The sequence below is a fragment of the Botryllus schlosseri genome, chromosome 7, assembly GCF_051294905.1.
Source record: "Botryllus schlosseri isolate E-star chromosome 7, Bs_hap1, whole genome shotgun sequence".
NCBI lineage: Eukaryota > Metazoa > Chordata > Ascidiacea > Stolidobranchia > Styelidae > Botryllus > Botryllus schlosseri.
In genome coordinates, this window is record NC_137242.1 from 23871310 (window position 1) to 23888010 (window position 16701).

The 16701-nt window shown below is 40.2% G+C and overlaps 1 protein-coding gene and 2 long non-coding RNA genes across 3 annotated transcripts in view; 2 read left to right on the plus strand and 1 right to left on the minus strand.

Annotated features, from left to right (window-relative positions):
• Positions 1–16701, plus strand: part of LOC145443014 (uncharacterized) — a 301527-nt gene that overhangs the window by 244809 nt on the left and 40017 nt on the right. The gene's annotated exons all lie outside the window — the stretch shown is intronic.
• The window catches only part of LOC145442952 (uncharacterized), a 418025-nt gene that overhangs the window by 17014 nt on the left and 384310 nt on the right, over positions 1–16701 (plus strand). The window lies entirely within an intron of this gene.
• Positions 12245–16701, minus strand: part of LOC145442828 (sialate O-acetylesterase-like) — a 360699-nt gene continuing 356242 nt past the window's right edge. Inside the window, exons 8-10 of the mRNA XM_080320845.1 lie at positions 15634–15916; positions 14419–14608; positions 12245–12869 (exon numbers count right to left, since the gene is read on the minus strand). Of these exons, the coding sequence (XP_080176971.1) occupies positions 12609–12869; positions 14419–14608; positions 15634–15916 (734 nt within the window). The 3' untranslated portion in view covers positions 12245–12608. The remainder of the gene's footprint in view (positions 12870–14418; positions 14609–15633; positions 15917–16701) is intronic.

The window sequence follows — 16701 nt, forward strand, 5'->3', positions numbered from 1 at the left end:
ATCCCGACCTTCCGCTCGTATCGTTTATACTACAAGCCAGTGATCGCTACATCAAACAAAACGGTCAGATCGAACGCAAGAACTCGGATCGCAGCGTCGGATGGCATCAAAGCGGACTACCTCGAAACATCGACCGATCCGGAGGATTTCAGCACGCGAATCGACGCAATAACGTTCAACGATATCATTGATATGCTCTTTTTTCGAAATAAATGAACTGATACACTATGCAATGCTATTTCAATGAGATAGAGTAAAGTGTTAGGAGACATGAAAAGCGCTGAATCGTATGAAATGCGGTGACTACAGGCTTCAAACCTAAAACCTAGATCAATATCGTTGGCTGATTCCTCTGTGATGACGTTATGAAATCTAGTTCAACGTTTAGTGTATTACAGGGGAATTCATATTCTCAAAAAACAGCTCAGTACGCATAATCATGATATTGTGGATGGATGATGTGGCACTATAGGCGTGGCGCTTGATGATGTGGCGTAGATGATGTGGCAATGGGCGTCATATAGGTGCGATAATGGGCGGATGATGTGGCAATAGGTGTGCTATAGGTGCGGCAATGGGTGGATGATGTGGCAATAGGCGTCCCATAGGTGTGGCAATGGGCGGATGATGTGGCAATGTAGGCGTGGCAATTAAGGCGACGTGACCTTCTGTGATTGGTGCGTCTATAATCCAGATACCCTCACTACTTACGGCACTTGGCCAACTCGAATAATATCTTTTGTTCGACAATATCTAGATAATCGGCGTTAAGTAGTCGGACCAAGCCCCTTGTCGCGCTACCTTGCTCGTTTCTCACTACCACCAGACGTACTATGAATGCAATACGTTGCACGAAAATACCTGGTAACTGCGATTAGGGGTCATCCACAAAATGAATGATTCGAAAATGAATGTTCGTGCAAACTGCGCGTTTTACGACGAGTCAGCTCGTACTTGTCGCTCGCATGTCCTCACTGGAGACGGCTTGAACTTCAAGTTAAATCAGGGTTGGGCAATTAATTTTTAGATGTGCGAAATTACAAGCAAAAATAGGCCGACGTCTTTCTCATGATGCCGATTTAAAATATATCTCCAAACACGGCGACCTGCTGGTCACCACAAAAATGGCAGGTTTCCATCTCACTCAAGTAAATAAATATTTAGTGCTTCACATCTTCTTTGCCTTCAGCCTCCATCTTTACTGTTTTTACCATGCCTGTTCATCGTTTTCGGGTGACCACTACTCATGTGCGCTGATTGACTTGTTTTACGAATTATGGATTGGAAACGCATGACATGACAATTTAAATAACAGACCGGGTAGGCCTAATTCGTAATGCAACAATGGCGACAAAAAGTTACTTTGGACTTTAATTGTTACAGTATACTTTGCTATGTTTGCAGTATTTTGAATCCAGATTATACGGCATATACTTATAGGCTGCGTAAGTGCGTAATCACAATACACAGATGAACAAAATTAGCAGGCTTAAAAGTAAACGCATTTCTGGTTCAGTTCATGCAACCTTGTGTTTTAGTTTACAAATTAGTATTCAAAAGTAGGTTTTATGATCTAAATATCAGGCTACTTTTCACGGGCTAGTCAAAATCGCGTCGTAGACCGCATATGGTCCGCGGGCCGCACTTTGTCCATGTCTGAATTAAATGGAACATGCTTTCAGGCCTAATGTTACCTCACGAAGTTCTGAATAAGTTTGTATTTGATGTTATATTTATTTCATCAATTGAAAAGCCTTCAACATCTAGCAACTTGAAATTAAAGTATAAAATTTTAAAATACCTGGCGGACCGGCAGAAAAGTCGTCGCGGACCGGCGGTTGAGAACCACTGGTCTACATCACAACTTTTCATCATACGCTTCTTGATATAAAATCCAATGCCCATATAGTGTTGCTTCAGTAACGATATTGCGGTACGTTTAGCATAACACCATGTCAACCTGTTTGTTGCATTTGACCGTTTATGATTCACAACGATCAGATAATGGGCCGTCTACAACGGTAGGCCTATAAAGTAACCTAAAAGCTGTAATATTTCAAATGATAAGTTTATCTATAGCCTTCATATAGGCTATGGTTCATCGACAGTGCAAACATCTACGATACAAACGAAGTGCAGGTTACCAAAAAATTTGACTTTTGAACAGTTTTGACAATTTTTGGACTTGACACTACAATTTTGAGGAAATTTTGTATTGTTTTGACTTGTCAAAAAAATATCGCCCTACTAATCAGACCTTTCAATTTCTTCTTCAACTTGAAGTAGTTTTGAGATATTTTAAAAGTTCAAATCTCTAGTTGTAATTGAGTAGAAATGTGAGCCTTACTTCTTGCTCTACTTGAGTAGTAACTAGGGTTTCATTTGAAACAAACGGTGTTTTAAAACACTTTGTTCGAAACATGTTTTAAACAGTGTTTTAAACAAAGGCCGTTTGAAAAAAATGTTTTTTTTCAAATTGTAAAATTATGCCATAATTGTGTAACTACTTTCCAGAAAAACATGTTTTATGAGCCTACGGAAAATTACGCCCCGATATTGACGACGTATATCGATATGGGATGGTTGGAACCTTCATAATAACCGGTTCAACGTTAACAGCACATATATTTCGTGAAAGGAGCTACATTTACCCTATATTTTCAATTGTTTATGTCAATCCACTATGACGTCCTAATTGAATATTCGTGGCATCACGGCTTAAGAAACATGTTTTAAATTAGTGCCCTTTTTAAACATGTTTGTTTTAAATGCAACCCTAGTAGCAACGCTGATCACTTCGACCACCTTTGTACCACTATTATAATCAAAACTGCCGAGGTATTTAATCATGCGAAGCACAGGTATGAAGCCTTGAAATCATTTATAAATATCATTAGAAATTAACCAATGCTGCATGATAAGCAGATTGGGGACGGTAAACTGGTTAAAGTTAGCATCAGCAGTTTGGTTCCTTGGTAAAGCAGAAATCCTGTGCGTAATCAATGTTTCAATGCAAGTTACAGGATCGCACATTTGGGTAGGATAGGAAGGTGGTGTTGAAACGAGTTGGAATGATCTTTTAAATCAGACCCCTACCTGGGCTGAGGCGATGTAAATTGGAGGCATACACAATTGCACATGCACACTAGGGCTGTTCAAAAATAACTTTTCTTTCTGGATTTCAGCCATTCAGTCATTAAATTGTGAGGTTAACCTAAAAAACGCTGCACACCAAATTTTATTCAATTCCAAGAAGTATAAGGCTCCGCAGATCAAATTAAAAATTTTAATTTATGCCATTTTGATTTTATTGATTATTTTTTTTTTCAAATTCTCGGACGAGATGCGGGAATGTGGCTTATTATCGGACAATCATGTGCATTTTATATACACCGGAGATAGCATCTCGTCACCGGCACCGGTATAGTTCAGCTATTTTACAGACAGGCGGGAAAAGAGCGATAGCCAATCAATATGTTAACGTTTTCCTGTGAATACTAGTTAGTTGTCTTCGACATGCTGCTGTTATATTTACGATGCACTGGTGAGATACCGCAAACGAAGCGCAATCCGGAGTCTGTATCGAATTCGAAAGATTCCCTCATCTCTGATTCAGTTTGCTGGCAGAAACTACTCCATCGATCAAGATGAAGATGCAACTATTATGGATGGTCCCGATTTAACTCAATATGTTTCCTCGCTACTAGAACAGATCAGTAATGATTCTGGCGACCCATCAATATCACATAGGTTAAACGTTTTCTGCTATCATTACCACATAGTTTGAACGTTTTCAGCTATCTGGATGATGATTCTCAGCCCCACATTATTAAAGTTTAAGCGTTATCCTTCATCACCTTGATTGACACGGTCGTCATTTATCCCATTTTATTTTGTTCGTGTTTTTGTTATTATGTGTAAAAAAATCATGATTTGAAATATTTATTTGATTAAAATCGATTTTAATCAAGGGCAAAATAATTTCAACGTAAGGCACGGAGCCCTGACCCCTAAACAGCGAGACATGAACTGGCTACTAGCAAACCATGTGCCCCAAACAAATGAGAGACTCCAAGCGAAAACAAGTGACTGTGAGCTGTGTGGAAATCTAACGGAAACACGTCTACGTCTTCTCTTAGACTGCAGACAAAAAAGTCTTATCTACCATCCAGGGCTGTGGAGTCGGAGTCGGTGGAGTCGGAGTGGGAGTTTGGCTGATTTTTGCTTGATGGAGTCGGAGTCGTGAAACCTATAAAGTGGCTGGAGTCGGAGTCGTGTAAAAAATACTGACTGGAGTCGGAGTCGGAGTCGGAGTTTGTAAAAATGACCCTGACTTCGACTCCGACTCCAACTCCAACTTCTTTATCATGAAAACAATTGCTTTCAAAGGTATCATTAAATTACTATAATAATAACTGTAATAAGATTTTTATGTACAATCAATCACTGTTATTAGTAACGATACAGATCAGGGGCGGTCAAACGGTGGCCCGCAAGAAGGTTTTGTGTGGCCCGTTAGGTAATTCTCTAAATTAGATATAACATCAGGTAAATTGCAGGGCAAACCAAAATTTGATTAGCGTGACCGCAAAATTTGATGATGACTAAAACATCAGTTTCGACGCATTGGCGTAACCAGAGGCCAGTCACATTCATCGTAGATCTGCGTATATGACCATGAAGTGGAATATTCCTTAACAGATTTATTTGACTTGAAATTTGTCTTAGAACTTCGCATGATTTATTGTCACATTTCTTGCATTTAGTATTGGAACCCCTCCCGGAAATTATAAATACGCGTAATTTATAGAATTGAGTCCCACTATACTCGTAATTAGGAGATAACGTGTCGTCCAACATGCGACTTCGCTTGTGCGCTCGAAGCGAGATCGTCGGCAAAGAAACATTTGCACAAAATGACAGAGGCATGTTCACCGAAACCGTCGATATTATGCTATGTCTAAAACGCCAAATAATCCTGTCTTTGCCAAATGAGCCCATTGCTATACAAAGGCAACCTCAAATATATACAAGTAATATATTTATTGATCGAATTCATTAATTACCTTTGGGAAAATTTCGTGCTTCGTGCGACCAGGGCATGACTGCACAATTGCACATGCACACTGAACAGTTGCACACGGAGTTTCCATGATATAATGGTAATCAATTTTAAAGCGTAGTCATATAAGTCTTGTTTTCAATGTCACCTAATTCGATTCGCTCCTATCGGACGACTAAAAAACGGTTATCAACATTCAAGTTGCCCGCGCAACGGTTCGTAAATCTCATGTGGCCCTTTGGCCGAAAAGGTTGGCCACCCCTGACATAGATAGAATTGGACATTATTTGCAAATTACAATTTAGTTGCATAGAGGGGAAAAAAAGCAATATGCATCTTCGCGATGCAGTCACAAATTGATGCAATTTTTCGAATTACATCATGATATTGTGACAGAGCAAATATATCGTCTGGTTGCAAAATTGATGTGAATATAACCAAACGCTCCTTCCCACTTGACAAAACTAAAAATATTTGTGGGGTAGCTAAGCTGCTTGGGTCGAACAAATGATTAAGAAAGACTGCAAGTCCAAGTCCTTGAATACTTGACTAAGTGCATGTAGACTAGACATATCCTATTTGACGGCGGAGATAGCGATAAGCGTCCACCAATCTGACGGATGCGGTTCGATTCCAGTCGGAGGTTTATCTGGGCTCCTCTTCCCCAGCCGTTGCCGTTATTGCGGCGACAAAAAAAGCCCAGAAAAAGACCTGACGAAAGAAAGCACTCACAAGGAATGGAAGGAACTAGTAGAAAGGGCTGCGGTTTCAAAAAGATCAACATCGAAAAGAACTGTGACATCGGGCACTCTAGGCCGAGGTGGATGTTAGAGTAAAGGATCGTTACTGATGCGTGTCGTTCGACATCCTCCTTCATGACATCGCATTGTACATTGTGTGTGACTTGTTCAGATGAAAAATATAACTCAACGATATTATATTATTATATTGTATATATTATTATTATATTATATCATATTATTATATTGACTATACTTCCTAAATTTCGTTTATGATAGGGTTGCCATACGTCCGGAATTTCCCGGACATGTCCGGAATTACACTGAAAAAATGCGTACGGGAGGAAATTCTAAAATATGCCTAAACGTCCGGAATTTTGAAGGCCTGAAGTAGGCGCAAAAGTTTTTTTGTAAATCAACATAAACAGTATTCTTTTCCAGCAGATTTATGCTATTCGAAATTTTTCTCCGCGTAGCGCGCGAGTTACTACGGCGTATTTGGTATAAATATATGGGCACCAGGCAGTAGGCACCTGGCACCGCCCTCGCAAAAATGCAATCAAAAGTAAATATAAATAACCATCATTTACTGAAATGCCTGGAGTTAGTTAAGGCCGATTGGATGCTTCAGTCACAGATAGTGGTTCCTAATCTTGGGGTCGTTTGCCTTTATCTGGGGATCGCAATGATGTTGGACGTAATCAACTTCCTAGGCCGTGAGTAAGTTTGGGCAAGCTAACATTTTTTAGTAATCAGCTTATCAAGTTTTGAACTGCGTCACGGAACATTTTAAGTTGGAAATGAGGTAGCGACCATAAAAGGTTGAAAATCACCGGATGTGCAACCTGCTGGTGCATTTTATAGTAGCCTAATACTATATGGAAGAATCAATTTTATTGACAGAATTCATTCATAAAATTTAACAACCAGATGCATATAGTAAGTGCCCAAGAAATTACATCGATTACTCTATGGTGGGTCCAAGATGAGTGCTTTTTTGGATCGAAAGTGGGCTGAAAAATGTTGTTTCGGACCTGATTAAAACACACAACCAGATAACCGCACTGACCTAACAGTATCGCAGGGCTGTCAAAGACAATCCCGACAGGCCAGATACGGCTCGCCAGACGATTTCCTCCGGCCCGTGAAAAATCTATTGCAGACTCTAGCAAGTAGCAATCACCAAAGCTCACATTGCAGATGGTGCGGTTCATGACCTATGTTCCACTCCATTCCCGTATACAAGCGATGGGCAATGCTTTGCTTGTGTGACGTCATATTGACAGACAATATGTTGGACCTCATTTTAAATCCGTTAGTGGGCGCTAAGGAGTGTCCGGAATTTGCTTCACAAAAATATGGTAACCCTAGTTTATGACCAATGTCTATTAGTAGTGAGAGTATGTGTGCTTGTAATCAAATACAGTGTGCAATGAGAAAATTAGAAAGATGCTTCATATTAGGTTATTAGAGTCCATGTTATAAAAACTGATAAAATATGAAAAAAGGAAGGATATTTAGAAAAGCAATCTTTCATGCATAGTGAATGATTCGAGCTGTGTCACAATGAAACAATTTTGCATGCCATCGTTAATCATATGTTTAATGGTTATATTATAGTCATTTAACCATCACTGTGGCATACAATTTTCAAAGTAAATTGGTAATGCTGTTAAAGTCAAGGTTGATGTCGGAGTCGGAGTCAGTAAGTTTAAAGACTCGGGAGTCGGAGTTGGAGCCGGAGTCGGTCCGTTGAAAATGTGTGGAGTCGGAGTCGGAGTCGGTAGTAAAATTTACCGACTCCACAGCCCTGCTACCATCCTTGCGGGTTGGGGAAAAGTAGGGTTACCATACGTCCTCTTTTAAGAGGATTTGTCCTCTTTTTTGACTTTTTTGAAAGTGTCCTCGGAGGACGCCCTTTTGTCCTCTTTATTGAGATTTTGTTCTCTTTTTTTGAGAATATAGGTCAAATTTACTGCAAAATTGGACTGATGTGCCGTAAATCAGCACCGGAGTGAAGCTCCGGCGGGTATTTCCGGAGCTGGGCGGAAAGTTGACTTTTTTTTTAGTCAACCGACCGCAAAGTGGGGGAAAAATTTACCGTTTTATGATAATTCTTCCCCGGTTTTGCAAGTCTGAAAATTCTGAAAAAGTGTCCTCTTTTCAGATTTCCGAAATATGGTAACCCTAGTAAAAGTCACCAACGAGACTGCACCAAAACCCGGGATGCAGACTATAATCCAATTGAACCTCCTTGAGAACCTACATAAAACAGTCCTAACGATACTAACATCTATCTTTATAAACAGGCAGTAGGCCTATGGAAGGCAAGGGAGTATAAGATGGCGGGAGCAAAACAGTATGGAGAACAATGGATCTTGCAATCTACGATAACCCGAGAAGTAAGGAGGAAACAGAAAGAGAAAAGATGCTAGATGATATACTTCACGACAGTACCATCAGGGTGATGAGACGAAAAAGGAAATTACTTTTGAATTTTCAAATAATGAGGGCTCCAGAGCCAGAACCGTACCTTCGCTATCTCATGTAGGCCTAAAGTGTGGACTTTTCTTTAACACAGTGTACGCAATAAAAATAATGAGCCATGACAACCCTGGGGAAATATACATTACAGCTACATCAGTAAGGTAATATGTTTTCTTCGCATTACGAATTGGCCGTCGCAACTCCACGATTTATATATTACACTGTCGGTTTTCGAAATCGATAGTGTGTTTCACTGTGTTGCGATTATCCAATTGATAGCGAATTGGGAGTGAAGCAGATTCGTTCTATAGTAGCCAATTTAACAAGGATATTTGGAGTTCAGGTTTCCATCCATACGTCTATTCACTGAAATGCGTTCGTACGCATCTAACAAATCGAAATGCGGCCGTGAATATATCAAAAAGGTAGGCTGTAACATACTCGGGTCCTCGTCGTCCAACAATCATAAGGTCGTCTTGAAAGATCATCGCCACATCGCCTGCCGGACCTGAAGTGTGGAACAGTATCTCGCCGTTTATCAGACAGTCGGCATGTGCAGGTCCAGTTGCGCACATTCAAGTAGGAATGCAAGTAATTCCTACTGAATAAATACTATAGTAAGCATTCAAGATTACCGCAGGGTTGTAATGACTCGAGTCATGACTCGACTCGAGTCTGACTCGAGTCACGATTTTATGATGACTCGACTTGACTCGAGTCATTTTCTCAGAATACGGAAATGACTCGACTCTACTCGAGTCAATCTGTGTATTGACTCGACTTGGACTCGAGTCATTGCGCATGACTCGAACCAAGTCATATGACTCGAGACTCAGACGACCAAGACCGACATTTCGAAGAATATAGTAAAGTAACCACGCTGTTGGAATTTTGTCTATTGGTACTGGTACTTGAAAATGCGACCAGAAACTGCTAAAAGTGAGGAAAATTAGTATATTATAAATGCGAACCATTCGATATCACCAAACAGAGTTATAAGAAGTGGATTTATCAAGACTTTAACCGGAAAATGGTCAGTCAACACAATGACTTGGACTCGACTCGAGTCATAATGCCATGACTCGGACTCGGCCCTCTGCTCGCTGACTTGGACTCGGACTTGACTCAATGGTGAATTGAAAATGACTCGACTTGACTCGAGTCGAAACTATAAAAGTGAGATTGACTTGTGACTCGGAGCCTATAGTGACTTGGTTACAACCCTGGATTACCGTACCACGACCTGAGATATAGATCTTGCCTTCCGTCACATGCCGCCCCATTTGGTTGCTTGTCCTTTCATATTATATTCGTATGCTTCCCAACCTTTTTCCGCTCACGTACCACTTCGAGGTTTTATGCAGTCCTCGCGTACCACCTACACAAGTTAGGCGCGCCGTAGGCGGTCAAAAAATGTTTTTACCATTTATGACTTCATAATCAGGTGTTTGACCTGTGTGGAGTGTAATAACTAGGGCGATTTTTCTACCTAAAAAAACAGAGGATTTTGACCTAAAAAAACTTTAAGTTTGACTAAATTTTGACCTCACGTATGCAAATTATGTGTTTTCGCACATAATGTTAAAATTGTACTGTTTATATTCATTTCTGGTTCGGACTGTCTGTCCTTACGAATTAGTTTGACCTGAAAACGCGTTTTGACCTAAAACTGACAATAATTTACATGAAAAAACTTTAGTTTAACGATATCTGGCCCAGTAGTTACACCACGTATTATTGTAGAGTTAATTAAAATTTGTTGTAATACAACGAAAGATACTTTCCTGCATTCTCGGGTAGAAAGTGTCTGTCCTTACAAAGTAGCTTGCCAAGAATGGAGAAAGAACGTTCAACAGCATCAGTTGTTGGCTGACAACACTGAAGTTGTGCGTACACTGCTGGTGACACACCATGTTGCCATACATCACAATTTTTCATAATGCGCTTCTTGATATCAGAACCATACAATGCCCAAGCAGTCTTGCTTCAGTTAGGATATTGCGGTACGTTGAACATAACACCATGGCAATTGTCAACCTATCTGATTCGTTCGAGCGTTTATGATTCACGATGAGCAGACAACGGCCGCCTACAAGGCCTATAAAGTAGGCTACAAGCTGTAAAATATCAAATGATAAGTTCTCCGACAGTGCAAAGTCTACGATACAAATGAAATGGATTGGTAAAAAAAAATTGACTTTGTAAACAATTTTGACAATTTTTTGACCTATCGCTTCAATTTTGACAAAATTTTGACTTATTTTGACATGTCAAGGAAATTGTCCCAGTAATAACAAATTATATTAAACTAGGCATTGTCAGTCCGGGTTGATGGGATGCATGGAATTGTTTTTTCACCACTAGTAAAAAAAAATCAAAAACAACCCCCCCTGAACTAATAACTTCCTTCGAACGATAAAAAAAAGAATCTACTCGCGTACCACCTGGAAGACCTTCGCGTACCACCAGTGGTACGCGTACCACAGGAGGGGAACCTCTGATTTAGTGTGCACAGGTGGGTTCCTGATTATTCTGATACGACTTGAATAAGTCGTTAAGAAACCGATCTTTTCATTGAATCGCAATCTCGTGGTGTATTGATCTGAAAAAATTGTAGATAAACTGAGCTGAACTGAAGGTTAAACAACCCTGATCCAGTGTTGGGATCAAGTCACTACCTTCGGGTCACGAGTCATTGCAGATTTTTACTCGAGTCAAGTCGAGGCAATCGATTTTCGAAGTTGACTCTAGTTAAGTCAAGTCACTCGCATTTTCGAGGTGACTCGAGTCAAGTCAAGTCAAGTCACTAGTCAAGTCATAATTTAAGTCAAATTGAATTTTCGAAATTAGAGTGAAGATTCAAAGTCGTAACATTTTGCCACCTGTCTGAAAGACAGATTGATAAGCCATATTTATCTTGGATCAAATAACGAATATACAGTTGAATATACATGCAAAAAGGCGTTTTATCGCACACGCACTCGAAGAACTGCTAATAAAATACGTGAGTAACTGTATAGTTACATGATACTGTCTGTTATTATCAACCAAAATAGAGGACCGAATACGAAGCCTCGAGAAGTTCAAACGAATTGATATGGTACAATAATGCACTACCTATCTACACATCCGTGAGAATATAAACGCATAAACTATATTCGTTCGAATTTAATCATACAAGAGGGTCGGTAAAGGTGAGCACTGCGCAATGTAAGCAATGAGCCGTCTAGGAAACTGAGATACGTTGATATTAATCTACTACTAATACGGCAACGTAAGCTATGATCATTTCGTTGGCGGCCAATTCATTTGTGATGTAGCGATGGAGGACCAGTGAAAGTGGAACGCACGAAAGTGAACGACTATGGTTGCTCTCTCACAACTGTCACCGGCGTATCGCGAATTATCCGAACATACACAATTACACATCATACAGTGATTTCGTCGACATCATTTACTTTATTGATGACTCGTAAATTTTGATCCGAGTCACGAGTCAATCCACATTTTTGAAGCGCCGAGTCAAGTCATTTTTGCAAAGTGACTCAAGTCAAGTCCTGACTCGAGTCATCCCATCACTGCTCTGATCTAAAACTAATGACCAATAAAAATCCGTAATGAACTATAACTAACTAGACTCTGAACTGAATCGCAAATGAACCGAGAAATAGATAGAATCGGCATATCAAAATGACCGCGTTTCGAAGTTGAAATGGCTATGCCATGTTAGTAATGATAACCCTGATTTAGCAATGGCTGCAAGAACAACACACATCACTTCGAAGGAAACGTGTTTTCAAGTTGTTCAGCAATCATTTATTTCATTCCTACTGAAACCACTCAATCAGCAGTAGTTTGTCGACCGTCAACAAACTAGATCTGTAGCTTGCACAGGTCTGAATATCGCATTGAACTGCACGTAAAGGACTACAGAGCAATAAACCACGCTTGAAGGTGTACGTACACTGTACATATATTTATCAATTTGATACAAAAGAGCAAATTAGCATGCATAGAGGTGATACACATCAGCAATAGTAGGTCGTAATACACAGCGATATTTTATTCATTGCAAAGAAACGAATAAAGAGTATGGCCTGGGTGCCATTGCATATCGTCAAATAATACGAAATATAGGTAGGTGTTAAGCATGGATTGGCAATTGAGGGGAAAAACGATTGGAATATTTTGGACATGGAATTTCGGCTAAAACAGGTAATTGCGCAGCAGTTCATAGGAGTACCAAAATTATGATTAGATAATACGGATATCAAATTGGGTATCTCTGGTAAGAGCACAGACAATGATAAAAGTATTTATTATTGAACGAAATCCTTCTCTACTCCAAGGAAAAAAGGCGCTGCCGGATATCCCAGGGTATTGTACACGGAACATTTCTTGAAAGCGCAAGGAGACTTGGCCCAAGCGTAACGGATTTTATCCACCAGCAAGAACAATTGGTTGCAGACGGAGGCATCCAACGTTATCCCGTGGCTAGAGTGGTCGACAATGACTGCCGTGTGCCATTTCTTGTCAAGGTCCGTGTCGTTTACAGAGCAATTATGCCCTTGACAGCATATCTGAATGAAACACAGTTGATGGGATAATAATTTGAGTATTCGAATCTGAGTTCGAGTCGAGTAGTGAGAGGAGTAGTGAGAGAATGGTTATAAAATTATACGCTCCTCGCCACTAAGAGTTTATCAACTGAAATTATAGTTCCGATAGCACTTTCAACTGTGGGAGCCTTGAAACCTCAATTGGTCGTATTGCCAGGGTTGCAATGACTCGAGTCACGATTTTTGTTGACTCGACTTGTACTCGAGTCATTAGGCATGACTTGAACCAAATCACGTGATTCAAGACTAGGACGGCCAAGACAGACATTCATTGTAACTTCGAAGAATAGTAAGGTCACCACATTTTTGGTATTTCGTCCATCCGTCCTGATACTTGGAAAAAAGGGCCAGAAACTGCTGGGTCTGCGGAAAACTATGATTTCATGAATGCAAGCCATTCTATAATCTATATCATTCGAGCAGAGTTGAAAAATGTGGATTGAACTAAGAACTGAACAGTGACCTCAATGACTTGGACTTGGATTCGAGTAACAACACTATGACTCGGCATTTCGTTGTAACTTCGAAGACTTCGAAGAAAAGCAAGCTACGACAATATTGGTATTTCGTCTATCAGTATTGGTGTTTGTAAAATAGAGCCAGAGAGTAAGGGAAGTTAGTATGTTATGAATACGAGGCATTCGATATCACGTAAATAGAGCTGTAAAAAGAAAGTTGAACTGGATTGAACTCGAAAATGAACAGTGAACACAGTGACTTGGACTTGGAATCGAACCTTTGAACCCTGAGTTGGACTCTGACTGGACTCGGTGGTGAATTAAAAATGACTCGACTTGACTCGAGTCAAAACTGTTGAAGTGAGATTTACTTGTGACTCGGAACCTTGTGACTTGGTTACAACCCTCTGCGTACTGCAGCATACCAAATCATTATTGCAAAGCTACTCGTTTTAGCGGCAATGACATGTCTGTGATGTAGTGATCAACCCACCGCATTCTCACAAAGTGCATTGAACTAGGCGTGGTCGAATAAATACTAAGTTATCTTTGATGTGATGCAGAACTGGCATTAAATTATTTGTGATGGCTTGATAGGTGAGCTTTCCACATATTTAATACTGCTATAAATACGCCAAAACAGGTGACACCCACATACTTGACTCGACGCCTAATACTCCATAATCAAATCACACAGCTACTCGATTTTGCCCAGCACTTTTTGTGAGTTGATTGTAGGTCAAAGGTGGCAACAGTATAGTCAACGTTGGTACTCAAATAGAAGTGAAGTTGGTCAGTAACTAAGTAACCTACTGTACTTCTACTGTTTCAGAGTACATGAGTACGCTTCGACTATTTACGCTACTGGCTCAAGTGGATACATGTTTTTCGCTGCTTCCACAAATAGTACCCGGTTTGTAGGGAAAGCTACCTTCTTTTTACAAGTTGCATTTTGTTAAGTAGGGCAACAATAATTTATTCCATTATGGTGCAATACAACTCAATATCCAGTCAAGCGTAAGTAACAAATTCCAAGTTGCAGAGGCGCACACCTGAAAATTGCCTTGATCCGTCACAGCCAGTTGATGGTATTTTGGATATCCGATCACAATCTTATGAGCTGAAGTTTCGGTAATCTTCTCAGGAAACGGCCCGTCGTAAATAGCCGTGTGATGATATATCACCGATAACGCTCCCGCGACAAGCCTGGCCGCAACGTCTTGCTTGTCTCTGGTGTGCACACTGAAATGAGACATTGCTTACTGTTGAATGTTCATGAAAAAATGGAGCATGACTGCCGCCAAAAAATAGGCCAACTATGGAGTGTTGCTTCATACGACGTGTGATTAGCAAGAAGATGGCCACTGGCCAGTGATGCTACTCCTATCCAATATCAAGTTGTCTGTAAAGACATACTTCAGGCCTGCAGCTCGGCATCGATCATGAAACTTATCCAATATAAACTCACTCACTGATGATGTTGTAATACTTTACAGGTGTTTGTAAATATCCCCGCGTTAATTTTCTCACAACGAAAGAGTTGAGTAGAGTAGAATGTCTATACCAGTAGTATAAAATACTATGGTATACAAATACTAGTCAGCGCTCGAGATCACCAGACCATGATATGACATATTAACATGCCTTCCGACACATGCCACATTAATTTTCATCGCTTGTCGTTTTATGTTATCGCCTATTACTTTCATTCAGTGTACATGTCTCTTATTGCCACGATCTATGCCAGGGGCTGTTCTAAGAACGGACCCCTTCTTTATTTTGGGTGGTGATGAAGTCGCAGAATATTTTAAAGTCTGCATAACCGAGGTTGCCGTCGACATGGATCAAAAATTAATGATAGCAAACAGTTCAAAGTATCATCATTGCGAAATTTAGGAACTGATGACTAAAAAAAGGTCATCAGTTTCGCCCAGCTCTCAATACTAGTTTGAGTACAATTATTTGTACTTAAATGCTCTGTATGGCAATTATAAATAGTGTGGTGAGCACTGAACACAGAAAATAAGAATGAACATAAGTCAACAAAAAGGACGGATCTTATATTAAGAGCAACCTAGTTTATAGTAGTAGTTTCAACATTGCCCTTTCACGGACGCCTTGAAACCAGATCCCCATCCACTGTTTAGGAATCCTTACTCTAAGCCTGGATTGGTGTCTAATCAACAGACTACTACGGGACGTTTTGACACCCTCCTATCCTTTCATTATATCGCGATCTTGGAATGAGGTGAATTGCAAATACTAACCTTGCATACGGCGATTTTGGATCGGGCAAATCCATCGCTACAGCCATGAAAGTGTTCTCCATCTCAGGATTAGGGACGTATCCGTAGTCAGCGGTCTGATGCCATCTGATCACAGGATAATTTGGCCCCTCGTCAATTTTTCCGCCGATCTGCACGAATCCAAACGGAAAATCCGGGTCGGTGGACATCTGAGTTCCGAGATACCATTCTTTCCTCCAGCTTCTGATCATATTGGGAAACATACACTGGTAATAGCCGGTGCGATAGATCGTGTTCGTCTCGCCTGTAAACGATACGGAACGTCTGAAAATATGCGAATCGTGAATTCCGAGGGGAATCAAAAAGGCACACAGCGAAATCATGACAACAATGTAGGCGGACTTGGATGACTCTCAGTAGTCTAATTCTAATCTAATTTGTGAAATATTTTTATGCTCTAATTTTAATTTGATAGTATAATCGCGAGTGTGGAACAAGTCAAACTTGGTTTAGAGATATTCGGAATTCTTCTACTTATGAGAATTTACACTGATTTCACATGAACTGCGCTTTCATTTTGTATTATTTCTTGCTATTTGGGGATTCAATTACTTCGTTCAGAGCATCAGAACCCCACAATATCACAATCAATGATGAAAATAGCATAGCCGATCATTTCACGGGGAAACAACGCAGTGCCGGTACAGAATTGTTGCTGAGTATATCGATTGTTGGGAAACAACACGCCTCCAAGTCAAATTGACCAATTGTAACATATTCTACTGCTTTCTTCCATTATAAGGACTGATCGCAGAGATATGACACGTTATCAGCATGTACCCATTGGCAGGGAACATCTCCACACCATAACATTACATGTCAGTTGAATTTCATAAAAACAAAGTTCGAATTCGGTCACGACTTTCTGTAATGCCCTGTGACAATGCTGTGCGGGGTTGTACCTAAGTAACAAGGTTCTGAGTCACAACTGAATTTTACTTTTATAGTTTTGACTCGATCATGGTGAGTCACGTTTAATTCACCACCGAGTCGAGTCCGCGTCCCAAGTCATAGTGTTTACTGATTAGT